Source organism: Trypanosoma cruzi, genomic scaffold, assembly GCF_000209065.1.
Source record: "Trypanosoma cruzi strain CL Brener 1047053516851 genomic scaffold, whole genome shotgun sequence".
Taxonomy (NCBI): domain Eukaryota; phylum Euglenozoa; class Kinetoplastea; order Trypanosomatida; family Trypanosomatidae; genus Trypanosoma; species Trypanosoma cruzi.
Window position 1 is genome coordinate 237788 of NW_001849577.1, and position 24256 is coordinate 262043.

Sequence of the window (24256 nt, forward strand, 5' to 3'; positions counted from 1 at the left end):
CCACTCTTCTTATGCGTTAAAAAGAAGTCAAACAGAAACTTTGAAAAAAAAAAAAAAATACACTCTGGCATCGCGCAATCAAATAAATATAATCTAATTCAATCAACAATCAGTAAACAGAAATTAATCTATTGCCACAGAAACAGTTCCCACACCAAGTACTTCTTCCACTTCTTTGAGAAGCTTTTGATGGGCTGCGCGACCCTCATTCACCGTTGAGTGGCACTCATCACGTGTAGTACAAGGAAAAGAAACTTTATGCATGCTTCTTCTCAGCGGGGAGGGTAGAGAAGAAACAACACCCACACGGGGAGCACAGGCACGTTGGATCCCTGATGCCATCGGCGAAGCCGCAGGAGAACTCTCAAAAGGTTTGGCAATCAATGCTTCCAACTCCGCCACAACCTCCCCCGGCTGTTTCATATCCGGTGTGCTGTCAGATTCCTCGGTGATACTCGACACCTCCACACTTTCCGGACTCGAGGATCGTTCCTGTGAATGACGTGCTTTGGGCACCTCGCGCGGGGCAATCCGGTCTCTTGCAGGAGATTTTTCCGGCTTTTGGCGTGGTACGGCTTCACGTCGCCCCAGCAATCGGCTCCCCTTCTCAGCAGCACCCAATTCGGCCGTTCGTTCCCCAACCTTCTGTACCGTCGTCGATCGTGTCACAGATCTTTCGCCCCGCTGGTGACACCGCTCGTATCCCCTAAAACTGTCGCGGACTCCTCCTGACGAATGCCCGCATGCACTCGCAGATGATGACCGCCGGTAGGCTGAATGGCAACGTGGGATAAGATCCCTTTTCACTGTCCCGTTTTTCCTCTCCAAAGGGGGTGCACAATTTGATTTTGATCGTCTCAATTTCCGAAAAGGCATGTCTGTTGCCTCTTCCTGGCACAGAGCTAAAGAAGGAGGCTGCGAAAATAAAACTGGCGGCTCATCAGAGACCGAAGTGACGTAGTCCCACCTCGGATTTCCCCATCGCTGTGGCCCATGCAAAAGCTCGAACCGCATAAGACTCTCCACGAAAGCTGGCATACTGATCTCCTCTGTGCCGCTAAAATTAGAAGCCAATGCCGCAACAATACCAGAATCCTCTGGGAATAATTCGCGTACCTGTCTCTTCACTTCCTGTAACTGAACGGAGGCGGAATTCTCAGAGGAGGCGTATTTACGGAAGAGTGCACGGCAACGGATTTTACGAATTTCATCCCCTGGAATTCGCCCCACGACGTTGTTCTCAGACGGGAAAGAGGATGCAAATAATGGCTGATGAGTGCGGCTGCTGCTGCCGCTGCTGCGTCGGCCTTGCTTTGACTGCTGCGTGAAGCGCAACCTTGGCGAAAAGGGTTGCGTTACACGTTGAACATACTCGCGTTGCATATGCTCCCGGTTACGGTTGGAGGTCTCTTGCCACTTCCACAACCGCAAGGCCAACTCTTCTGCAGCCTCGTTTGAAATCTGAAAGTCACCAATCAGACCATTCTCCGCCTTTTGCTCCAAAATTCGTTGTCGAAGCTGCTGCCTTATCAGGCGGCGCCCCCCTTCAAAAAACAAACGCTCCCCCACATCGCTAAAGGGTTCATTCTTTCGCTGCAACACTGCCATTTTTGCCGAGTTTTCTGCTAGCGTAGGATGAAATGTGCACCCCGCCATGACGCGATCCATTCTTTCTCGCTCTCGAAGAAGAATGTTTTGGGCGAGTTTTTCTTTCGTGCGATTAAAGCGCTCGTGAGGTGGAACGTACCCCGAGCTCCAAAGCCGTTTGGCAAGAGTCGATATCCGTGGTTGAAATTTTATTTTTTCCTCATTTTCTCTCTTCAATTTCTCCCGCTCTTCCCGCATTTTCTCAAGACGCCTCTGACATCCCACCGCCGCCGCGTAAAGGCGCAACCCCGCTTTCGTCGCTGTGGGAGATATCGCCCTCGGCGACGGTGAACTCTTCTGCCTTTGGATCTCTTTCAACTGATCCACGTACTTCCTTTGCGATCTCGCTCTGGAGGCCACAGTAGAATGATTTATGCGCTCCACCGCTTCGGGCGTACAGCGCGGTGGTTTATTACGTCGCAACTGATCCTTCCCTCCTCTTTCTTGTTCTTTCTCTTGTGCGAATTCACTGAATCGTTGCGACACCTCTCGCGCCCTCAAATCCACGTTGTTCCTCTCACATTTGAGTTCCGCTCCCCGAATCTCACGAAGGGCTTCAAGAATGCGTTCCTCCTCGCTCCTGCTGCCCGCATCGGAAGAGTCGTCAAAGAGATCGCTTTTCTCAATAATGATGTTCCTCGGATTCGTCACAAGACTCATAGCCGTGACTCGAGGCAGCGTCCCCACACGTAGTCAGCCCTCGTGCCTCCGCCCGATGAAGCAAGCGAGGCAAAGACGCCTTTCCAAAAATCAAAAAAAAAAAAAAAAAAGCTAATCGGTTAGATATGCATACATACATATCATATAAACAGAAACCACAAAGTAAAAAAAAAAAAAAGCAAAAAAAAAACGGCATTTATAGTCAAGTAAAATACAAGCAATAAAAAATAAAAAATGCAAAAATAAAGAAAAGCTGTTTTTCTACGAGCGCCATTCCACTTTGCCTCCTTGCTCCATGAATTTGTTGTTTGTTATTGTTTGGAATTTCTCTTTGGGAAGGAAAGAAGTAAATTTCTTCCTGCTCTCCCGTTAATCGCTTAAAATACACCCTTCCGGTTAGTATTCTCCCGTCAATCCTCGTCATCGCATGATTCCCATTCTTGTTTATCCATGTCTTCGTTATCATCGTCCCTCTCCTCCGCTTCCTCCCCCTCCTCCTGCATGAGCAGCTCAATGGGGTTGGGGTGATCCAAGTCCGCAATCTGCTCCACCGCCGCCGGGCCGCCCATCTCTTCCACCAACACACCGATTGCCTTATCCACTTCTTTCAATGCCTCCGCGCCATTTTCAGTCATCGTAAGCATGACGCGTGCTCGGCGAAGAAGTCGTGCGGAATCAGCGTAGCGTTTACGAAGTCTTGCAGATTCGCCCAGTAGAAACCAAATGTACGGGTTGTTATCACCGAGCTGCAGTATCTCCAAAAGAAAGCGGTATGCATCGTCAGGAGACACCTGCATCAAAAGACGACTCAACTCCACCTTTGAGTCATATGTGGGCTGATGAGCCTCGCTGAGACGGTGTGTTAAATCCACCGCGTGGCGCAGAGACTGCAGGGCCTCCTCGGGGCGGTTTTGACTAAGACGCAGCGAAGCCTGCAGCTGATGAGCCTCCACACTCTGTCCATTGCATTTTAACGCCTGAACGATAGATTCTTCACAGTGTTGTTCTGCATCAGGGGCATAGCACAGGTCGGTTAAATAAAGCTCGGCAATGGCACAGTAAATCGTGGAAAGAGTTTCATTCAAAGTATTCCGCTTTCTCTTTTTCCTGCATGAGCGCAGTTCCCCATAAACTATTTGCAGAGCACGTTGATAGCACTCCAGAGACTCGTCCGCATCAGACAATTGAGCAAGGTTGAGGTAATTTACATAGCCACGCTGTGGGTCCAATTCGATGGCGTGCTGCAGCATTTGCTTCGCCCGAGGAACATCCTGGGCATGGTGGATCAACAGCTCCGCGTATGCCTCCAGGACGTCAATGTTGTTTGGACTACGTGTCAATGCAACCTCAAAAAACTCCTCAGCGGCCTTACTGTTTCCCACATCCACCGCATTCTGTGCCAGCGCTAGGAGTGTGTTGACTTCCATATTCAAACCTGCTCAAACAACGAGAGCTCCTGCTACTCCCACTCGGCTAACAAAAACTCCACCCCACCACTACTACTAATGCGAAGAGCAAAGCGCGATGGTACCGTACCCGCGCGTTGCAAGAAAAAGATCACTCAAGCACAAATAAATAAAGGACGGAGTGCAATAAAAGTTTTAAAAAAAGCACTCACACCATTACAAACAAACAAATGGCGCAGATAAAAAAAGTGTACCCGCACACACCCGTCAATCCCGCAAAAGAGGAGGAGGAAGAAGAAAAAGAATAAAAGGCACAGGTGCAAGAAAAAAAAACCTCTTAAAAAGAAAAGAGGCAAAGCATCGCAATCGTTTTTTCTCTTTTGTTTTTCTTATCCTGCTTCTGCCTTGGGAACTCTACATTAGAACTGCGTGCGTGCCAAACTACAGTGTCGCGGTCAGGCGTCCTCATCAAAAAGGAAAAACTGCTCGGCCAGCAGAAGTCGGTCAAACATGTACGCAAGTTCCGCTTCGTAATCGACCTCATTCTCGGCGTTTCGCGCCGTTTCAATAAAAAGTAGTCGCAAGTCGCGATGAGTGAGGTGGTACGGGGCGTTGGCGAGAGCCTTGTAATACTGATCCATCGGAAGAAGACCCGTTTCTGCCTCGTCAGCGTACCGGAAGATACGCAGAAACTCCTGCTCCACGTCACGCCTCGACAGCCCATGGACGGTGGCTTCCTCAACGACGCTCACCTCAAACTCGTGACACGTCTGCTGAAAGAAAAGCAGCGCACCACTTGACTCGCTGGCGAATGTCTTGTAATCTACGAGGTCGCTCTCCCCCAGCGCTGTCGCCGTCAAGACGTACAACGCCTGCGAAGGGCTAAGTCCACATGTCTCCAAAAGGGCCTTCTTTATTGTCTGTATGGGCAAGACACCAGACCCGTCGCTATCGAGTTCAGAAAAGATCTTCACCAAACGTTGATTCAGCGCCTCACGCTCCTCATTTTCCACAAGAGGGGTAAATTGAGCGGAGGTGGACTGTTCGGCCTGCAGCGTGCCCGTTTCCAGCGCCAACCGCTTAAAGTAATCGGCGCTCCACTGCAACACATCGTCAGGCTGGGCACGAAGTACTTCACGAGCGTATTCCTTGAGAACACTGGGAAAATTGGGAGGAAGATGTTGGCGCGGCTGATAACGGTTCGCCAGCGTCCGCTCACGAAACGTCTCCATCTCATACATTTTGTTGTTGTTGTTGTTGTTGTTGTTGTCTTCTTTGCGCTCTCGCTTTATTCCCTTCGGTGGATCGTTCTTCTGCTACTTAGAAGTCGTTATCACCTCGGCTTCCTTCGACGTCACACACACATACACAAGCACATGGAAAATAAAAGAAGAAAAAAAAAATGCCCATAGAAGCAGTAGGAACACCAACAAAAAGGAGAAATAAAAAAATAATGATAATAAAACCAAATAAAAAGAAAAAAAAGGAAAATGATAATGGCAATCGGCGGTGGCATCTGTAATCTCTCTATGTATATTTATACACGCTTGTATGTATCTATGTAAAGGATGTGTAAATTAATTAAATGAATTCCTCAGCATCCCATATACACACCGACGCAAGATACATACATGAATTCCCTGCATCTGTGTGGCGGCATTAAAATATGTCTTCGATTCTCTTTGTAACGACACGGCGGCCCCCATAGGAAAGAAGCAAACAACAACAACTACAACAAAAATAAACCAGACGCATCAATCTACAACTTGGAGTTTGCTTTAAAAATCATCATACAATAGGCGGCTCACATCAGGAGCAAGGGCGAAGGTGGAATCATCCACCATTTCACAAACACCATTGCTACGGAGGAGAAACTTTCGATTTTCGTCAAACCAACGGAGTTCGTACTGATCTCCTACAAGCACCTGAACTGCGCCATTGGAGAGCAAAAACGCACATAAGGAGCGCTCTGCGTCAAAGCGAAACCAACGGACATACACAAACGGTTCACCTTGACATCGAATTGCCGTTTGTGCCGTCCGGTAAATTGAGATTGTGCCGGGAGTTCGGTGTTGCTTCATCATGTTACAATCGTATGCAACAACGCGTTGAAGGAGGTTGTATGCGCTTTCTGCCAAGCACTTTGCATTTCCCAGTGAAACAACACGTGCCGCATCGCTGTTTTCAAAAGTGTCCACGTAGTCCACAATGAGCATCTGTCGCTCCAGCACTGAAATGACGGCCGAATGCATTGAAAATTTATGATTGAGAAAAATCGCGCCAGTGCGTCCAGGCTGAATGTGATACGTAAAGGCAACCGGCTCTGCTTCTTCCTCTGTCGGAAATAAATGAAAATGCCGAATCCAGTCTCCGTTCAGCAAAACCTCGCGCTCTTCCGGAGTTGGATGAATGGGTTTGTGGCTGACGGACAAACGCTCCATTGGCTTCCACTGCCCCTCTGGTGGCGTGTTGATGGGTCTACTGAACAGCGACGATGCGGTCTTCTCCTTCGCGACCGCCTCCTTCTTCACAGTGTTCACTGCTCCCATCCTCACCGCCTCACTCCTTGGAAATGATTTTGCTGCTGCTGCTGCTTTTGTTGTTGCTTTTGAACCGGTTGCCACGGTGGCCCCCCGCGGCATGTCGTGGGTTTGTGCCGCCGTTTTCCTACGCATAAGGGGTCCGTTGGCGCTTACTTGCCCTTCATAAGCCACAGAGCTCCTTCTGTTTTTAACTACTGCTTTACAACCGCCCTTTCGATGATGTCCACGCAGCGCCACACTATTTTCATAGATGGCACCGCATTCTGCACATGTGCACTGCTTGCTGTACACCCGATGACAGTCCACACATAAATCTCTGCCACATGTGCAGTGGAAAAAGTGGATGGTTTTACCAGCTGGCAGAAACTCGTAATCGCACATGTCACATACAAAGCCGTATTGATACTTTTTGCTTACACGAGTTGTCTCCTTAAAACGATGAGGATGAGCAGCCGACTTCCGTTGTTCTTCCGCCAACCACACCATGTCGAACCAAGCTTGGTTTTCTTCCGTTGTCAGGCGCAAGGCAGAAAAAAGACACTCTAGCTCCAAAAAAATCCTTTTCTCCGCAAGTTCTCGCTGAGATTTCTCCATGGCGACAAGCTGCATATCATCTATCCATACCGATACCTGTTCCTTCCGGTCGCAATGAACATGTATGGGAACTTTTTTCGTCCTGGTCTCACCGTCAACTGCCTTCGTTAGTCCCATCTGACATTTGGGCAGCTCAAGAACTGCACCTGAAGAAATATCCACGGCACTCCCATTTATGCCTCCCCTCAAAAGGCCCTTGGTGTTTTCAGCCTCATCGCCAATGCGGGAAGAGCGCAGGCATTGGTGGGAGCAAACTCCTCCGTTCCTCTGTTTCTTTTGAATACGCTGAGTCGCTACAAAAGGCTTTTCTTTTTTAGTCACCATCTGTTCTACTTCTCTCTGCACTCCTTCTTCCTCCTCATCGTCAAAAATCACTGAGGACGCCTGAGGAATGGTTCGAGACATCTTACCATTTTTCTTTCCTTTAACCAAACTTTGGACGCACTCATGAACACTACACTGCCTCGCTGGAGAAGTGGCGCGCGAGTTCGCGTGTGAGTTTATACGAGAACCTGCACATGAATTGCCACGTGAAACCGAAGACACATCACCCCTTGCCCGTTTTGGCTGGCGCCGCCGGAGCCCCTTTGCCGTCTCTTCAGCGATGACTACCGATATTTCACGAAGGGGTCTCTTCTGCCTCGATTCGCGGCGGATATCGTACACCTGATGCGTCGGCACACCGCCCACTGCTGTTTGTTCCCTCGCCACAAATTTTAGTGATGAGCGTCGTTCTGCCTCTTCGTCCCCGTCCCCATCCAGGCTGTTCGCGCGGCTGCCCATCAGGCTGGCAGTCACGTCCGCGCTGCGTTGTTCCACAGCTCGCAAAAGATGAGTCTCATCGTGCGACAAGAGTAATTCGTCTTGAACACCCAAAAACGCCGTGACCGCGGTCGGCGGGGCCCGACGACGCAAATTCCATATTGGCTTGCGGAGAATCGTCGAGATATCCGGCCGCTTCACGGGATCGGTAACGAGAATGAACTCCACAAGTTGGCGTAGTTCGTTGGAGACACTAGAACCCACCGGCCACCGCCACTTTGCCGTGGCCACACGACGGAGCAACCGCAAATTCTCCCTGTTGAGCTTTCTAGCCACCGCCGCGCCGTCCCCATCCCCGTCCTCATCCTCATCAGAATGAGGCGATGTAATAGAAGCAATGGATGGTGGATACGGATTGCGCTGCGTGAAAATAGAGAAAAGCACGATGCCCGCCGACCAAACATCAGCAGGGGCCCCAACGCTAACCCGCTGATCTCTGTGCAGTGCGTTGTGTGCCATTTCCGGAGCCATGAAGGAGACGGTGCCCGCCACCACATCACCCGGTGGTGGGTTCCATGCGCTTGATGCCAATCCAAAGTCTATAAGTTTCAGGTTGCCATCCAAATCGAACACAAAATTCTGAAGCTTAACATCTCTATGAATGCATTGTTGCTCGTGAACACAGGCAACAGCCTGCAACACCTGATACGCAAGAAATAACATATCGGCTTCATTGGTGAGGCGTGTCACGAGAAGCAAATCATGCAGCGTAGACGGCACGCAAAGCTCCATACCAACAACAATCAAATCGCCAGTTTTGTTAATAGCACCAAATTCAAACCGAGGCAGTAGCAGTTTCCCCTTTGTGCATACTTTGACAAGCACGTCCAGCTCCTGACGTAGACGTGCAGCCTTGCCGGTGGCGATCTTGAGCGCCAGTTTGGGATATCCATCACACACAGCGCGGTAAACTGTGCCAAAGGAGCCCTGACCAATGCGTTCGCATGTCCGTATTGATAGCAGCTGGCCCTGCGTAGAGCCACGCAACGGCAGTCGAAGCTCCACAAGCCGAACAAACTCGCCGTCGTACGATATCGTCTCCACGCTCCCGAGCATCGATGGGACCCACACCTCACCTGAGAAAAAAAAAAAAAAAGAGAGAGAGAGAGAAGAAACAAAAAACAAGCAAACAAAGTAAAATCGTAAAAAAAAATTTCTTTTCCTTTTTTTTTTTTTTTTTTTTTGGTTTGGAAAAAAAAGGAGAAAAAAAGAGTAGAGACGCAGAAAAAAAGAGGATCTTCTGCAGGGCCCCACTCCCCGCACGCTGCAAAAGGCGGCATTAAATGGTCTCGGCAAACGATGGGTGTGCTGCAATGAGAACAAACTCTTCCCGCGCCTTCACGTCAGTGAGACACTGCAGATGGTACAAGCTTCTCGCAGACTTGAGTTTCTTCCGCATCGCCGCACTCGATGTGTACTTCTGCAGCAGTTGCCGCAGGTACACCTGCACCTCCTCCTCCAATAGTGAGCAGTAACACGTCTCTCCCCCCTCGCCATCCGTCCCTCTCACAAATGAGCGCGAAACGAGCAAATGAACAGCGAGAGCATCCACAAGGCATTCGTTGAGAAAACGCAATTCGTCCCACGGCGCTGGTGCCTCACCGCATTGCGCCGCCATCACGATGGCAAAGTCCTTCCATCCAAATGCGTGTTGTACGCACCCACACACAAAAAAAAAAAAAAAAAGAAAAGATATCCGTAAAAGGAAGAAGACAATGAATACGAAGAGCTCAACAAAAAAAGAAAAATCAACTTCGGGTGTTCAAGCAGGAGAATAAAGAACCAAGCAGAAAAAAGAAAGAAGAAGAAAAAGCTGGGGAAAACGGAGGACACACGCATGGGCAAAAAAACGGAGGAACTTCCACAAAGAGAGTAGAAATTGACTCACAAAAATTGCGTTAAGGCGACAACCAAAAAGAGTATGCACAGTGTCAGTCCAAAGGTGGCGCATGCTTTCTTCATTTACATTGGCCGTTGAGCCGAAGCACATAAGCGGCGACCCAAAGCGAGACAATTATTGCAGAAGAGAAAAAAAAAAGAAAAAAAAATTAACGACGACAACAACAACGAGCACAAATACACACAAAAACAAAATATGCGCTCATAAAAAAAAGAAAGAAAAAAAGAAAAAAAGTTAAAAAAGTAAGCGGAGAACGGTGTTTTTTAAAGGACGCAAAAAAAAAAAAAAAAAAGAAAGAAAGAAAGAAAGAGAGAAACGACGACAAAAGAAAATTATTCAGTGTTCTCCAGAATGTTACATCAAAAAAAAAAAGACAAAAAAAATCCAACAACAACAACAACAAAAAAGACCTTTTTTTTTTCTTTTTTTTTTTTGGGGGGGGGGGGGGGGTTTAGCTCTTTTTTTCTTCTGGAAACTTTGGTTCATTCAGTCATTGCTTATAAATAATAAAATGTGCGGAGTACACAATCGCCTAAATTTATTTCTTTTCTTTTCGTTGCTTTATTATTTTATTTTATTTTTTTTTTTCCTTTTTTTTGCTTTGCCAGAGCAATAGCACTTCCCTTCCTATTTATCCCTTTGGCCCGTTGCGGGCACGTGGAAAAAAACTCGCCATGTTTTGACAACACTTCTTTTAAAGAAATCAGGCGACGGAACAGCGTTGGAACGTCGCGGCATCAACTTCCTTTCGCCCCATTGAAGCGTCGTTATTTTGGGAACGAGGGTCGACTTCCCATCGTTGCCCTTATCTTTGACGGAGTGTCCTCCCCAACGCTGCCGGTGCTGCTCCTGTTCAGACGGCTGCTTGCCGCTCAACGAGTTCTCACCGCTCCCTTGGCTACTTTGGCTCCCCGTGACCGGCAAAGACCGCACGTCGGATGAAGAGAACTCATCGACCGTTTGACGATATTGACCGTGAGCCGTATTTTGAGCACCAATCCCAGCGTCGCTACGCTCCACTACCGCTAACCGCCCTCGCCTGACAGCCACAAACCCCGACCCCTGCCTGGGCACCGCCTGTGCCGCCGCCTCCCTCGACTTCTCCACGGCCTCGCGTCGACCACACGTCGGTGCCAGTGTGCGGTGGCTGGTTGAGGCTGGCGTGAGCAGCACACGGGATGAACTCCCCGAGGACACCCGTCTTGTGCTCTCGGAAGGCAACAACGGAGAGACATATGCACCGTTTCGTGTGGGTTGTGGCTGGAGAACCTGGTTCCGCATCAACTCATCCATTCTTTCCATCTCACGCCGCCGCTGCTGCTGCTGCTGTTGAAGTTGGGCCTCTTCCTGTTGGCGCTGCCGCACCCACTGGATCTCCGCATACCCCAAATCGTACAGGTACCGTCGTGTAGGGTCGCTTAAAACATCGTACGCTTCCTTAATTTCACGAAAGCACTCCGTGCTGCCCTCCTCGGGACGATCCGGATGGTAAAGCAGGGCAAGACGCTTAAACGCATCCCGCACGTCCCTAGAGGAGCAGGATGGATGCAACGAAAGTACAGCATAATAATCCACAAACATCCCTTACCCCCTTTTGAAAACAAAACAAAAAAAAATCGCTCCAATTACTCCTGTTCTTTTGTTGTTGTTGTTGTCGTTGTCGCTCCTCCTCTCTCGTTTGGTTAAATTAAAACCAAAACAGAAAAAAAAAAAAAAAAAAATGGTGTGGCGTGCCCCACACTTCCCTCACACACACAAAAACTTCAATAAAACAATGATGCAGTTGCTCCTTCTCCTGTTACAAGCCGTCCTTGTGGATATATATATGAGCCTGTATGTAGCCACTTCGAGGTGGCAGGACTAAAACAAGAAAAGCAACAAAAGACGGAGGAATAAACAAACAGCACCAGGCGGCAAAAAAAAAGGCAAAAATAACGACAGAAATAACAAGTACACATTTTTTTTTATTTTATATTTTTTTTTTTTTGCCCAAAGACAACACACCGTCTTCATTTCTTTTTATGAGAAAAAGTGCAGCTGCTGCTGGTCTATTCTTTCATCGCACACTTCCACTTTAAACGAATGCACACAACAAAGGAAAGGCAAAGAATAAAAAAAGAACGTTTTGTTGTTGTTGTTTTTTCCGGTGTGCCCTTCGTTTCGTTTTAAAATTCCCTTTCGTTCTTCCGCGTCTACATACATGTGTCGTCCTCTCCCCTTTACTTGTGTGTGTGCAAGTTAAATTTATTTGGTGGTAATTTTCCAATTTTCGTTCCTTCACGGCCCCCATCACCTCGTCCTGCGGCGCACTTTCTTCGCCTCTTGCCGCTCACGGGAACTCAGCAGCGCATTCTCGAGCGCATCGACGCCCATGATGACGTCCACCGTGCGGCTGCTAAGCTTGCCCTGCCGCTCCTTCTTCACATAATAACTGTCCTTCAGCAGCTCGTCAATTTCCGCCTGCTTCCACGCACGACTCCGCTCTCCGCGGGTCATTGTAGTCAACTTCAGTGCCTCCAGTTTCTCATTGCGCTCCGTGCGCTGTCGCTTCAGGGCCCTTTCTTCCACCCTTGCTCTCTCTTCTTCCAGCTGGACATCGTCCTCATCTTCTCTCTCACAATGTGGACGTCGCACACCGCTGAGCTGAGCTCGACGCTCTTGTCTCTCGCGTGTACGCTCATCCACAACCTTTAAAACCTCCTGCAACTCATCCTGTAAAGGAATCCTCAGAATTTGCATGTGTTTAATTTCGCCACAGTTAGGAACCCGGAAGAGAGCAAAGCTGTGTGCCAGGTCAGTAAGGTCAATCAGCTGCAGCTGAAATATGTAACGGCACTCATGTTCCTTGTATGCACGAATAAAGGAAACAAAGGCACGCGTTGCCAGCCCAAGCAGTTTGTTATCCGTATCATCCCAAACTGCGTGTCGCAACGCAAGAATCGATGGACTCTCGCACAAATCTCCCACCACTTCTTTCCGTGCCATACGAGAGTCCCCACTGCGCGCCTCCTCGCGTTCCTTGCGTAGCCTCTCACGACGTTCCTTACGATTCAACTTCTGATCCTTATGTACTTGTTGAATCCTCTTTCGTCTCTCTTTCTGCGAGCTCATCAAAGTCCGCTTGGCGTTCATACGACTCACAAACTCCCGTGCAGCCTCTATACTATCCCTCTCCTCATCATACGGCTGCAATAGCACATTTTGCAGCTTCATAAAGGCGACATACTCCAACTCCTGGGGCATCAAAAAGACAAGGCTTTCCCCTTGGCGTCCCATTCGAGCCGTACGACCGATGCGATGAATGAACGTTGACGGGTCAACAGGGGGGTCGTACTGCAGTACAACTCCAACCTCAGGGATATCTAACCCTCGCGCCGCCACGTCTGTACAGACGAGAACACAACGTTTTCCCTTTGTCACAGCCCGGTGCACGCGTTGTCTTTTCTCAAGCTTCATTTGCCCATGCAGGGCAAAAATGTGCTCCGCGTCCTCCTTCAGCAGCACATCAACAAGAGCGGCGTGTAGCCAATCCACGCTGGCACATGTCATCACGTAAATTATAATTTTTTGCTCCCGGCGTTCCCGAAGAAAATCTATGAGGCGATCAATTTTTTCTGACGCTCGTGTAAACGTGTAGTAATTGCATAAAAGCTCTGGAATCTGCGGTTTATCCCCGTCCATGTTGGCGGAGTTGAGAGAACCTACTCTCACCGTAACAGACACCGGATTCCGCATCCCCGCACGGGCCAACTCTGCCAATTCCTTCGTCTGCGTTGCACTAAAAAGTCCAGTGCGCCGCTGCTTCGGCAGCCGCTTCAGTATGGCGTCCAGTTTCGCCCTAAATCCAAATTCAAGCAGTTTGTCTGCCTCGTCAAGGACAAGAAGCTCAAACCCTGAAAAATTAAAGAGACTCGTGTATTTCGAAGACACCAGCAACTCGTAGAGTCGGCCCGGTGTGCCTACCAAAACATGGCCACCCGCTTTCTTGAACATGTTCACATCCACCGTGATATCGCGGCCCCCAATGTAGCACTGGCACGAGTAATTTGGAAGTCCTGCCGTTCCGTCTGCATGCACATGCGAAACAAAATGGAGCATTTTCTTCGCAAGCAAATGAACCTGCTGGGCCAACTCGCGCGATGGCAGCACAACTATAGAGACGACGGCATTTTTATGTTCCCTACAGACTTCAATCACTCGATCCCTTTGCAACATTTCAAGACATGGCAACAAGTACGCCAGCGTCTTTCCGCTGCCTGTGATCGCCTCCACTACAACATCGTAGTTTCGCAGCAAGAGAGGGACGGTTTGTGCCTGCACCGGCGCCATGTACCGAAACCCGGCACACTCGGAGAGGTATGAGAGCGTGGCCGGGCGCAGCTGCACCTCCTTCATATTACCCCATTCATTTTGGCTCACACCACTCATATCCTGGCCGCAGTGCTCCGCCGTGCGAGCGCAAAACACAAAGAAAATAATCCTCTGGGCTGCTGGCAGAATCCCGAGTTTATCAATAATAGAAAACAGACAAGATGGAAATAAAAAAAGGGGTGCATGGAACAAGAATGGATTCACCATACCCTCAAAGCTTAACAGCAAGTAGGTACATATATTCCTATATCATCCGTTAGCCACAATTGTGACCCGTTCACTCTATTCGGATGGTATACATATATATTTATTTATTACTTACGATGTGGCAGACTTTGGGCTCCTCCAGCCACACGACCCCGCCGCAGGGTAAGGATCAAAAGGGGGCGGGCGGGACGGTAAAAATAAAAATAATTAACCGGTCGCTATCGGTTCCCCGCTCCCCCTAAAAGTCGTGGCATTCCAAAAGTTCATACGGTAGAAAAGTGTCGTAAAGAAGTGCATATTCGTTTTACCCGGATGCATATATGCATTAATTAAGTTAGCCAGCTCTCCCGCAATCCTTCTCTTCACACAGCTCCCATAAAAAAAAAGCACACACGCACACACAAAAAGAGAGCAACGGCGGAATCGTGGAAACTTTACAATTCTTCCAAAGACACGTGAAGAAACAGAAACACCACAACAAGGCATAAAAGAAACACAAACAAAGAATAATTTAAAAAGCGCAACTCCAGTTTTTTGCTGTTTTTTTTTTTTTTTTTTGAGCGCATAAAAAAATGAGGATCCGACTAGGCACAGAAAAAAGCAATAAACACGTGACGCTAAACCAACTCCGCCTCCAAACGAAGCACCTCCTGCACAAATAAATCAATGACTTCACTGTACCCTCCCATCAAAGGCAGTGTATTGTGCGTTCCCTCAGCAAACTCGACAAATTTTCGCATGACATTTGATTTTGATGTGGCAGCGTACAAACGTTGCATTTGCGATGGCGGCACCAGTTCGTCACTTTTTCCCGAAAGAAAAAGCAGAGGCACTCGGATCCGCTTCACCAAGTCGATGTTTCTCCATCCGATGCGAAGGCACAAGGGTTTCATGTAATAGTCAAACACTGAGAACAAAATTTCGGTATAACTCGTTAAAAACTGTCTCAATATCGTGCGCACCAAGACAGACGCCATGTCACTGATAGAAGTGAAGGTGTTTTCAATAATCACCCCGGCGATACGTTTCATGTTCATTCGCCGCGACGCCAAATCAATGGCGACAGCACCACCCAGACTTGTCCCCATGACAAAGATTCGCCCCTGTGGTATTCGAGGATGGTTCCAGAGGTATTCCAAACATGCCTGCGCATCCAACTTGAGTCCCTCCTCCGTTGGCGGAACAGCATCGCTAAGACCAAATCCACGGTAATCCACCATAAGAACTGCGCAGGGATTTTTCGAGGTGAGAAGCTCGGCAATTGGTATGCGGTGGCCAGCATTCCCCGAGTTTCCGTGAAAATATATGACGGCGTAAAGCGGCGATGGGAACAGTGAGTCTCTAAGCGTCGTCGAGCTAGACGACAAGGGAATCCCGACGTTCATACCGGAACCTTGGCTCCTAAAAGCACCGGTTGTGGCTCCCTGCTGTGCTGCGTGTTGTCCAGGCCATGGCCACATAATAAATCCACGCAATGTGACACCGTCCGCGGTGCGTATGTGTACATTTTCCGCGTTAGCGAACCCTCTGTCCATCGGATTCTCGCAGATGAGGGTGCTCTCTGCTGGGATCCCAGGGTGGTACAATAGGCGGTTCTGTTTCTCACGTAACTGATAGCTAACCACAATGAGTAGAAGGGAAAAAAGAACTACAAAGATACAAAACCAAAATCCACATGCCACAAGAGTTTCCACGACGCTCATATTTGTCCTTATTGGTACGTGCTAATTCTCCTTTCGTCCTCCTCTCACTCCTTCCTTCACCCAAATAACCCGAGTCACTGTGAAATATTATTTAGAATGCAAAGCACTCTCTTCCAAAGCTCTTATTTTTTCCCCTTTGACACTTTCTACAAAGACACCCACGCAGAGACGTCGGTACTATGCACCATCCCATGTATTGTTGTGCCCCACACAAGAGACGCAGTAAACAGAAAAATAATTTAAAAGAAGGGGGAAAAAAAAAAAAGAAGTGTGTGTTTGCATGTTACCATCAGCCTCATCATGAATGGGCTTTTGGTGTGCAAAAACAAACAACAACCAAAAACAAACAGACAAATAAAAATAACACGCACAAAAAGAAAATACAGACGCGGGTAGACAAACACGCACAGCTGTAAATGAGTACAGGCATGGAGATCAAGCAGTAGATAATAATGGCGGTCCCAAAAAAGGGGACCTCAAATAAAAGACTTTAATTGTCCTTCTTGCTGATTCTTACCAAATTGCATTTGCAACATAAAACAGTCGTTCAATATAATTTTCTTCCTTCTCTCTCTCTCTCTTTTTCTTTTTTTTTCTTCCTTTTCTTAATTCTTGTTGGTTTGTTTCTTGGCAATAAAAAGTAACAAACATAAAAACAGCAAAAACGAAAACAAAAGGGGCACTCCTAACAAACGTCACACACACACAAAATAAATAAATATATATTTAAAAGGTGTTGAGGTAAAAACCCAGAAATGGACAAATGAGTTCCTCTGAAAATAAGGCATAGAACACACAAACAAATACACACACATATATATATATATATATATAGGTATAAATATATATTTCTCCCACCTTCACACACACACAAAAAAAAAAAAAAAATCATCTTCTGCGCCAAAACATCAATACATATGCAAGTATCCATGCATCTGAACGCGTGTGTGCGGTCCTTGTAGAACCCGATATGCTTTCCATTCACGTCAATATTTCCTTCTCCCCCTTTTTTTTTTTTTTTTTTGTTTTGTTTTCTTCTCTCTCTCTCTCTCTTCTTCGTCTTACTTTTCTTTGAATATCATTTTTATTTTTGTGTGTGTGATACTTCTTCCGCAGTTCTCCCTCTTTTACTTCGGCTTAACAAAGGCAGTCCTGCTTTTTCTCCCGTGGTGCGGGTTGGCTGAGGTTGACAGACTGCGGCAGCACTACATCCTCATCCACAGTGGCTCGTTGTGCCAGGGCGGCAGTGGCAATAGCTATAAATGCCTCCTCCACCCCTGTATTCTCCTTTGCGGACGTCTCAAAGTACCGCATGCAACATCCCCCCGAACCACTGGCGGTGATGCTACTACCGCCGGAAGCAGCAGCAGTTTCTCCACTCTGCGCCGCACACCACGCCTGTGCCGTCTTGCTTGCCACCTGCCGACGATCCGCAAGGTCTGTCTTGTTGCCAATCAGCACGCTGTCCCTCTTACCCGCCTGAATGTTGAACTCCTCCAACCAGGAGCTTATGTGGGAGAAGGACTCCTGTTGTGTGACATCAAAGACGAGGATGCAGGCATCCGCGCCGCGATAAAATGCGGAGCCGAGCGACTGGAACCGTTCCTGGCCGGCAGTGTCCCAAATCTGCAGCGTCACCAATTGCCCGTTCAACTCCAAGTCCTTCGTAAGAAAGTCGGCACCAATGGTGGCCTTGTAACGGCTGTCAAATTTTTTATTCACATACTGATGCATAAGCGACGTCTTACCGACCCCACTGTCGCCAAGAATAATGATCTTCAACAACTGACGCTTCGATGACATGCTCACACACAGACTTTTGTTGTTGTTGCTTTTTTTTTATTTCCCCTCCCCCCTCCCCGTCCCTTTTTTTTTCTTTTTTTTTTTTTTTTTGCCTCTTTCTAAAAACTAAAATAAATGCAGATTAATGCCTCACTGAATGTGTAGAACTGTGCAATGGTGGTGGTCTTCTTGTTGAGGAGGAACGTCTCCCCGCTTACTTCCCCTAAAACTCTTCCTTCCTTCACGTGAAGGCGCACACGCAACCACCACCACAAAAAGAAAAAAAAAAAAAAAAGGCCAAAGAAGAAACAAAACACAAGCAGCCGTAAGGCAATTGCAAGAAAAACACAAAACACACACACACAAAAAAAAAAAAAAAAAGAGAAAAGAGAGAGAGAGGGAACAGCAAACCCAGTCACGAACACAAGGCCACATATCGTGGCACACCCACAAAGTTATAAATGACGAAAAAGACAGTACCATCACAAACCGTTCTAACCGATTCATCCAATATTTGAACAATCCAAAAAAAAATAAATAAATAAATAAATAATTCGTCAAAAACAAACCACAAAAGATCGATTTCACACGAATGCACATACCCACACGTGGAAAGGGAATAGTTCAAAATCCAAAAAGAAAAAAAAAAGAAAAGAAAAAAAGAAATGGGGAAAAAATATATATTTTACATTTGTTTTTCTCAGTCCTTCTTTTAAAATCTCCTTGCATAGATATATATATATATATATATATGCGGCTTCTGGTTTATGTGCGTTTCCCACATCGTCTTTTTCACACTCAGATATACTCCTCTTCTCGTGCCACTGCCATCATCGTCTCAAAGCACCATTTTTTCCCCTATTTTTCCTCCCTCCTCCTCCCCACCACTTTTTATATTTCCTTCAAAATTCCGCCGGTTGTCACTCTTGACAATTTCTCCCCTCCGCTGGCTTCCACTCATTTCTCTTCTAAGCCTTTTTTGTCATCTGCGTTTTCAAATATTCCCTGCTATGCAGGAAGGCCGTTTCCCTCATGCGCGGTCCCTCCTCTTCAACTCACCGTCAGACACACACAAACACGCCAAGAGGGCCGCTGCACGCAGCCGAAACCAGTCAACAAAAAAACACCGGCGAAACCAGCGGAGACAAAAAACAAAAACACCCACAGAAATTAAGAGAAGAAGGACAAAAAAGACAAAACGCCCCAACCAGCTCATGACATCTCCCTCCCTTCCAGTCGCCGCAAAAAAAAAAAACATGCTCAAGCACCAGAAACACACACACACAAACACAAACATGCACGCACGCACGCAGGAAAAGTCAAAAAAATAAATAAATAAATAAGCGAGGGGTCAGAGGGGGAAAAACGAAAAAATACACATGTCGTGGAGAAAACCAAAAAAAGGTGAGGCAAATTATGCGTTAGAAAACATCCGCACCTCTCAGCCCACCACAACAAAACCACCAACAACACAAAAACACTCAAACAAAAAGTCAGAACCACAAGTTCCGATCCGCGGGTACAGGCTACATTGTACACATAACATATCACCGGCCACAACGTATGGCGTTTCAACAACAACAACAAAAACAACATTCTGGCATTATCCATTAAATGCATCCGCACATCACGGTCGAGCGACTTTTGTTGTTTTTCGTTTTCTTTTTTTTTTTGTTTGTTTGTTTCACGCCTGTCCAGAAAGAAGAAAACGGACTCCAGCCACCAAAAAAAGGGGAAAAAAAAGCCTAAAAATGCAGGCAAAGTCAAATAAAAATGCACAGCAGTTTTTCCCCTTCGCACAAGCGCAATTGCACCATCAAGATGGTAATCTATCAGAAAAATCAAAAAAATAAACAAAAAAAAAGAAAGAAAGAGAGAAAGAGAGCACCACCTAAAAAAATAAATAAATAAATAAAAAATAATAATAAATAAATAAAAATATTATGAACAATTCCCCAGCCACGCGCCACCCACCTCAAACCAAGATACATAACTATATATACATTCATAAGGCTTATAAAAGTAAAAACATTTAGAACCCAATAAACTCCGCCTGTTGCGTAGCGGTTAGCGGCACCACTCGATCTTCACGACTTTCAGGGTAACGCTCAAAGTTACTCGTGTCGCCAGGGCTCTTTGCCTTCACAGGGATCGGGGCAGGGTAGTATCGCGCATACAACTTCTCCCAGTTGGCACCGTGAAAGTACGGGTGATTCTTCACATCCGCTACGCCGCCCTTGAGTGTGCCCAAACGCTTCGTGTGGTCCGTTTGCAGAAGCCCCTTCACAAGATCCCGCGCACGCGCATCAAACCAACTCGGAAACTTGAAGCGCCCAGAGAGGATCTTCTCGTACGTGCGGAACGGCGTGTCGTCGTAAAACGGAGGATACCCAGCAATGAATTCGTACAGCAGAACGCCCATCGTCCACCAGTCCACGGCCTTCCCATGACCCTTGCTCTGAATCACCTCGGGCGCAAGGTACTCCGGTGTCCCACACAGCGTGAAGGTACGTTCCGGCACCTTCTTCGCAAACCCAAAGTCAGTCACCTTCACGTGGCCCTTGCTGTCCAGCAGAAGGTTCTCCGGCTTCAGGTCACGGTAGATGATGTCCTTCGAGTGCAGGTATTCGAAGGCAAGCACAATCTCCGCGTGGTAGAACTTTGCTACATCGTTTGGAAACCGACCGGCGGAGCGAAGGTGAGTAAACATTTCCCCGCCCACCACAAACTCCAACACAAAGTACACCCGGCGATCATCCTGAAAGGAACACATCATGTTCACAATGAACGGGTGTGAAAGCTCCATTAAAATTTGCTTTTCTTGCCTGATGTGTTGGACCTGTTTCATCTTTAAAATCTCCCGCTTCTTCAAGCACTTCACCGCATAATAGTCATTGGTGCCCTTCAGTTTAGCAATGCGCACGCGACCAAAAGAACCCGCCCCTAACGTACTCCCCATCTCAAGGTCTGTTAACTTCCAATTTGAGGCGTCCGGCTTTACAAATTCAGGTGCATTCTTCAACGTCATTTGGATTTTCTTTATTATGTTAGAACTCCTCGCTACACTCTCCAACTCTAAGATAAGGGAAGAGACACGACAAGTAAATAGAATACACAGCAACCAGTCAAAACACGAAGAATAAATTTTTAAAAAGTCACTTTTTCCTACTCTCCTCACACCATAAACCCTAAATGTTTGTACCAAGTGCCTCTTTCTTTTTTTTTTTTTTTTTTTCCTTCTTTGGGAATCAAATGCATCTCGCAATTCATGGAAAAACGCCCCGGAGAGACCGCCCCAATTCCTGTTCCAACTAAAAAAATCCGTTTCGGCGCGTATCTCACGAATACACTTATGCACCCTGCGTTTTTCGCTTCATTATTTAAAATTCACGCATTACAGCCCGTGGCCTCTATGCGCCTTCTTTCGGTGCAAAAAAAAAAAAAAAGCTTGAATTCGCGAAAAGCAAATAGCAAAAATAAAATAAAAAAAAATAGATTCATGCAAAAAAAAACAACATGCTCCCGGCTGAGGCCTTGTCCTTCGTTCCCATAAAGTGAAAGGACAGCAACAAGAGAGAAACGACAGTTTGGTTCAATGCGCCCAGCATCCCCCGCTTCAAAAACGAGTTAACCCGCACCCACACTCACACAGTAGTAAACCGATTCCAAATATATTTGTCGTGATAACCGGGCTCGTTGTGAACCCACGAACTGGCAGTTTTCACGATTTCCGCAGCCCCTGTTTTCCCCCTCCACGTGGAGGGTAAAAGGAAGAAATGCGTGGGACAACAGAAATGGGGATAAAGTAGAAGCTGCACTTGCTGCCTTACAAATTGGTATCTTTGGAGACCAGCACCACATTGCAGGTAAAGAGGCATGTCAGGTGGACAAGAAACCCTCTTGCTCGTTCTTCCTCACATGGCCACACATCCTTCCCACACGCTCCCAAAAAAGTGGTACCGGCGATAATAAATGAGAGGAAATAAATGGCGCATTTACTCGCCAAACCACTTAGTCAAGAGAGAGGTAAATGGCGCGCGTTACATATTGCGTCATTAAGGTTTTCCTTGTAGAGTACACCGTAGAACTTCACTCTCTCATGATGAGCGTAAATAGTCATAAATGGCCATCGTCAAAGCCGCATTGGGTGCCGCAAACGCAACCCTGCTTCCGACACCACGCCAAAGTGCTCGAGATCCTTCCTCCCTAATGACTGTCCGCAATCCATCCACAAGACCTGCATAATAATAAGAGAATCCCCTGACGCTTGTGGGTCTTCCGCCCACTGAGAGCACCGCTCGCTGAACCTGCAGACGGGTTTTGATAAACTCTAATGGATTTGTCACAAGTGAAGCGGCGATATTTCCCATTCCGCCGGCGCAAAGTGCAGAAGCAAACGAATCAATTGAGAAATGCTCCAAAAAAACAGCATGGAAAAACTCATAAAATGCAAAATACGCTGCCGAATAAGGACCAAATGATGCCAAGGTTGTTCCATAAGCCTTGTACAGCCCCGAAAGTCCTTCGTAGCGGGCGATGGTGCAGAGGGCATCCCAGCTTCCGGAGTACCTTCCAGGTTGCGATGGGGGCTGTGACTGAAGACGCTCCTTTGTCACGTCAATAGGAACCCAGAAGACACAGCTCACAGCCTCTGCAAGAAACCCACAAAACAAGTGAACGGACCAAGACGGAACAGCACCAAAAGCAGCTTTTTGGTATTTCATAAAGAATTCATTCGCCCACGTGTATGTCGTGAGATAGAGAGCGACACCTGGTGCAGAGCCCAGAATGGCCACGCCAACCCCTCGGTAAAACCCTGCTATCCCTTCCTGCCGATAAATGGACCGAGTGGAACTCAAAAACGCATGCTTTGTCGCGTTGCCCAGATGTGCACCTGTTGTGCTACCCTCGCCACAAAATCCGGTAAAAGCTACTGTTTTTGTCGTGTCAAGAGGATGACAAACCAAACGAGCCAACATCCCCGCGACAGCAGCACTAAACAGGTCCATCTTCTCCCTTTCTTTTTTTTTTTTTTCCTCTAACTTTTGTGTGCAGCAACTGTCGTGGCTGACCCTCTCCTCACTTCCTTCTCTCCTTCCCTGCCATGCAAAAAGAAGACCCGCAAGTGCATAAACATAGACACATGCACACAAAAACAACAACAACAGCAGAAAAGAAGATCCCGAGAACCAACGCAAGAATAAATACATAAATAAACACTCCAGAAAAAGGTAATGAGGCCAAAGGGCTTCCGCACACCGAGTTTCAAACACCGCCTTCCCAAACCAAACGCCTAGATAACGCAATGTCTAATAAATGAACAACACAGCCCAAGCATGAATTCACAGTGTTGCAACAACAAAATGGCATTTTTTCCCCCCTACAGAATGCCCCGAAACAGTTTTTTTTTTTTCTTTTTTTTCTTCTTCTTCACACATTCTCTTTGTCTTCACACCGGTCTGGGCCCTTGAAGATGCATGCAAAGAGGCGTGTGCCTATAATTCCAGCCACTGAAAAACTTTGCAGGCCCACGCCTTGCAGGGATCAACGACAAGCAAAAAGACAGAAGGAAACCACAAACACAAACAACGGAAGAGAAGAATTTAATAAAAGAAAAAAAAAAAAAAAAAAAAAAAGAAGATGAAAAAAGGGAGAGAGAAGCAAAGTGTACCTTAACGACTTGTCCTAAAAATAAAAATAAAAAAAAAAACGACCACACAAACAACTGGAAACAAAAAAAACAAAAGAAAATAATGGAAGAAAAGAAGCTTCTGAGAGTGGAAAGGAGGCAAACCAAAAAAGAAAAAAAAAAAAAAAAAGTAAGACCGATGAGTCATCGCATATTCTAAAAAAATCAAAAAAAAAAAAAAATCTTGCGTGTGTGGAGGGAGGGGGTGGAAGGGTGGCTCAATTGCCGAGGTGATTCGCAAAATACTAACCAGATGAGAGGACGACCATGAGAACAACGAGGCCACGAGATAATTTTCATTACGGAAGTACCAGCGCTCACATCATCATTCATCAACACCATCATCGCTGTTGGCATAAGCTAATAGAACCAAATCCCCCCTTGAAAGCAATTTTTTTTCTTTCCATGCGCCCACTGCCCCATCCTCACGCCACACGTGCATCCTAAGAAAAATAAATACACACACAAACCACGCCAGAAAGAAAAGAAAAAAAAAACGATCTGTCATACTTATTTTCAGCTGCATACATTCCTTTTCGTCAGACCAAAACATTCAAAAAAAAAATCCTAGGACACATTCATAAATCAGAATTCTAATCCGGCGTCTGTCTGCAGACAAGGTCCTCTTTTCAGTTCCTCTTTTTTTTTTTTTTTTTTTGTTACCGTTATCACCTCTGCGGACGGTCAAGGTGACAAAGGGCGAATGAGCACAGTAAATCACAAAACAGATAAAACCACAGAAACAATAAAGACACACACACACACACAAAAAAAAAAAAAAAGGGATAGCCACAGTCTCCACCATGCAGATACACCCACGCAGCTGGTGGGACCTAAGAGGGGTAAGCAAAGAGCTCCTTATTTTTTACTTTCTCGCTTCTTTCTTCCTTTCCTTTCTGGCTTCATTTCCTTGTTTGGTTGCTTTTCGTTCC

The 24256-nt window shown here is 46.9% G+C and overlaps 11 protein-coding genes across 11 annotated transcripts, besides 56 other annotated features; all 11 read right to left on the bottom strand.

Annotated features, from left to right (window-relative positions):
* Positions 1 to 9191: part of a sequence feature (areas merged during assembly that could not be assigned to a particular haplotype. This can correspond to areas where the two haplotypes were merged or to regions with more than two copies in the genome that were merged during assembly.) that runs on past the window's edge.
* On the bottom strand, positions 124 to 2307 carry Tc00.1047053508461.190 (hypothetical protein, conserved; the record flags this gene model as incomplete). Its single annotated transcript, XM_816519.1, has 1 exon — positions 124 to 2307. One exon carries the CDS (start codon positions 2305 to 2307, stop codon positions 124 to 126), a length of 2184 nt encoding a protein of 727 aa, XP_821612.1.
* Positions 2472 to 2497: a microsatellite.
* Positions 2718 to 3734, bottom strand: Tc00.1047053508461.200 (hypothetical protein, conserved; the record flags this gene model as incomplete). The annotated part of the gene is made up of 1 exon (XM_816520.1): positions 2718 to 3734. The coding sequence occupies one exon, from the start codon at positions 3732 to 3734 to the stop codon at positions 2718 to 2720; it is 1017 nt and encodes a 338-aa protein (XP_821613.1).
* Positions 2761 to 2806: a sequence feature (CT-rich).
* Positions 3991 to 4045: a sequence feature (GA-rich).
* Tc00.1047053508461.210 (hypothetical protein, conserved) lies at positions 4169 to 4954 on the bottom strand (the record flags this gene model as incomplete). Its single annotated transcript, XM_816521.1, has 1 exon — positions 4169 to 4954. One exon carries the CDS (start codon positions 4952 to 4954, stop codon positions 4169 to 4171), a length of 786 nt encoding a protein of 261 aa, XP_821614.1.
* Positions 4956 to 4983: a microsatellite.
* Positions 5094 to 5204: a sequence feature (A-rich).
* On the bottom strand, positions 5492 to 8728 carry Tc00.1047053508461.230 (protein kinase, putative; the record flags this gene model as incomplete). Its single annotated transcript, XM_816522.1, has 1 exon — positions 5492 to 8728. The coding sequence occupies one exon, from the start codon at positions 8726 to 8728 to the stop codon at positions 5492 to 5494; it is 3237 nt and encodes a 1078-aa protein (XP_821615.1).
* Positions 8752 to 8825: a sequence feature (A-rich).
* Positions 8826 to 8856: a microsatellite.
* Tc00.1047053508461.234 (hypothetical protein, conserved) lies at positions 8952 to 9290 on the bottom strand (the record flags this gene model as incomplete). Its single annotated transcript, XM_816566.1, has 1 exon — positions 8952 to 9290. One exon carries the CDS (start codon positions 9288 to 9290, stop codon positions 8952 to 8954), a length of 339 nt encoding a protein of 112 aa, XP_821659.1.
* Positions 9192 to 9293: a sequence feature (areas merged during assembly that could not be assigned to a particular haplotype. This can correspond to areas where the two haplotypes were merged or to regions with more than two copies in the genome that were merged during assembly.).
* Positions 9294 to 9797: a sequence feature (areas merged during assembly that could not be assigned to a particular haplotype. This can correspond to areas where the two haplotypes were merged or to regions with more than two copies in the genome that were merged during assembly.).
* Positions 9701 to 9766: a sequence feature (A-rich).
* Positions 9778 to 9805: a microsatellite.
* Positions 9798 to 9828: a sequence feature (areas merged during assembly that could not be assigned to a particular haplotype. This can correspond to areas where the two haplotypes were merged or to regions with more than two copies in the genome that were merged during assembly.).
* Positions 9829 to 9840: a sequence feature (haploid, Esmeraldo-like haplotype).
* Positions 9841 to 12053: a sequence feature (areas merged during assembly that could not be assigned to a particular haplotype. This can correspond to areas where the two haplotypes were merged or to regions with more than two copies in the genome that were merged during assembly.).
* Positions 9847 to 9888: a microsatellite.
* Positions 9984 to 10006: a microsatellite.
* Positions 10110 to 10170: a sequence feature (T-rich).
* Positions 10200 to 11153, bottom strand: Tc00.1047053508461.240 (heat shock-like protein, putative; the record flags this gene model as incomplete). The annotated part of the gene is made up of 1 exon (XM_816523.1): positions 10200 to 11153. One exon carries the CDS (start codon positions 11151 to 11153, stop codon positions 10200 to 10202), a length of 954 nt encoding a protein of 317 aa, XP_821616.1.
* Positions 11268 to 11293: a microsatellite.
* Positions 11529 to 11559: a sequence feature (AT_rich).
* On the bottom strand, positions 11862 to 14150 carry Tc00.1047053508461.250 (ATP-dependent RNA helicase, putative; the record flags this gene model as incomplete). The annotated part of the gene is made up of 1 exon (XM_816524.1): positions 11862 to 14150. One exon carries the CDS (start codon positions 14148 to 14150, stop codon positions 11862 to 11864), a length of 2289 nt encoding a protein of 762 aa, XP_821617.1.
* Positions 12054 to 12345: a sequence feature (areas merged during assembly that could not be assigned to a particular haplotype. This can correspond to areas where the two haplotypes were merged or to regions with more than two copies in the genome that were merged during assembly.).
* Positions 12346 to 16876: a sequence feature (areas merged during assembly that could not be assigned to a particular haplotype. This can correspond to areas where the two haplotypes were merged or to regions with more than two copies in the genome that were merged during assembly.).
* Positions 14249 to 14524: a mobile genetic element.
* Positions 14768 to 15853, bottom strand: Tc00.1047053508461.260 (Bem46-like serine peptidase, putative; the record flags this gene model as incomplete). Its single annotated transcript, XM_816525.1, has 1 exon — positions 14768 to 15853. The coding sequence occupies one exon, from the start codon at positions 15851 to 15853 to the stop codon at positions 14768 to 14770; it is 1086 nt and encodes a 361-aa protein (XP_821618.1).
* Positions 16174 to 16234: a sequence feature (A-rich).
* Positions 16410 to 16482: a sequence feature (T-rich).
* Positions 16561 to 16585: a sequence feature (AT_rich).
* Positions 16657 to 16702: a microsatellite.
* Positions 16860 to 16926: a sequence feature (T-rich).
* Positions 16877 to 17000: a sequence feature (areas merged during assembly that could not be assigned to a particular haplotype. This can correspond to areas where the two haplotypes were merged or to regions with more than two copies in the genome that were merged during assembly.).
* Tc00.1047053508461.270 (rab7 GTP binding protein, putative) lies at positions 16991 to 17656 on the bottom strand (the record flags this gene model as incomplete). Its single annotated transcript, XM_816526.1, has 1 exon — positions 16991 to 17656. The coding sequence occupies one exon, from the start codon at positions 17654 to 17656 to the stop codon at positions 16991 to 16993; it is 666 nt and encodes a 221-aa protein (XP_821619.1).
* Positions 17001 to 19635: a sequence feature (areas merged during assembly that could not be assigned to a particular haplotype. This can correspond to areas where the two haplotypes were merged or to regions with more than two copies in the genome that were merged during assembly.).
* Positions 17720 to 17746: a microsatellite.
* Positions 17909 to 18033: a sequence feature (A-rich).
* Positions 18163 to 18188: a microsatellite.
* Positions 18269 to 18301: a microsatellite.
* Positions 18363 to 18388: a microsatellite.
* Positions 18909 to 18947: a microsatellite.
* Positions 18957 to 18978: a sequence feature (AT_rich).
* Positions 19278 to 19320: a sequence feature (T-rich).
* Positions 19493 to 19520: a microsatellite.
* Positions 19528 to 19572: a microsatellite.
* Positions 19636 to 20641: a sequence feature (heterozygous, non-Esmeraldo-like haplotype).
* Tc00.1047053508461.280 lies at positions 19668 to 20663 on the bottom strand (the record flags this gene model as incomplete). The annotated part of the gene is made up of 1 exon (XM_816527.1): positions 19668 to 20663. One exon carries the CDS (start codon positions 20661 to 20663, stop codon positions 19668 to 19670), a length of 996 nt encoding a protein of 331 aa, XP_821620.1.
* Positions 20642 to 21000: a sequence feature (areas merged during assembly that could not be assigned to a particular haplotype. This can correspond to areas where the two haplotypes were merged or to regions with more than two copies in the genome that were merged during assembly.).
* Positions 20848 to 20878: a microsatellite.
* Positions 21001 to 21283: a sequence feature (areas merged during assembly that could not be assigned to a particular haplotype. This can correspond to areas where the two haplotypes were merged or to regions with more than two copies in the genome that were merged during assembly.).
* Positions 21108 to 21129: a sequence feature (AT_rich).
* Positions 21284 to 22282: a sequence feature (areas merged during assembly that could not be assigned to a particular haplotype. This can correspond to areas where the two haplotypes were merged or to regions with more than two copies in the genome that were merged during assembly.).
* Positions 21733 to 22845, bottom strand: Tc00.1047053508461.284 (mitochondrial carrier protein, putative; the record flags this gene model as incomplete). Its single annotated transcript, XM_816567.1, has 1 exon — positions 21733 to 22845. One exon carries the CDS (start codon positions 22843 to 22845, stop codon positions 21733 to 21735), a length of 1113 nt encoding a protein of 370 aa, XP_821660.1.
* Positions 22283 to 22764: a sequence feature (areas merged during assembly that could not be assigned to a particular haplotype. This can correspond to areas where the two haplotypes were merged or to regions with more than two copies in the genome that were merged during assembly.).
* Positions 22765 to 23506: a sequence feature (areas merged during assembly that could not be assigned to a particular haplotype. This can correspond to areas where the two haplotypes were merged or to regions with more than two copies in the genome that were merged during assembly.).
* Positions 22785 to 22855: a sequence feature (A-rich).
* Positions 23037 to 23066: a microsatellite.
* Positions 23244 to 23284: a microsatellite.
* Positions 23322 to 23345: a microsatellite.
* Positions 23431 to 23454: a microsatellite.
* Positions 23507 to 23715: a sequence feature (areas merged during assembly that could not be assigned to a particular haplotype. This can correspond to areas where the two haplotypes were merged or to regions with more than two copies in the genome that were merged during assembly.).
* Positions 23716 to 24256: part of a sequence feature (areas merged during assembly that could not be assigned to a particular haplotype. This can correspond to areas where the two haplotypes were merged or to regions with more than two copies in the genome that were merged during assembly.) that runs on past the window's edge.
* Positions 24180 to 24256: part of a sequence feature (CT-rich) that runs on past the window's edge.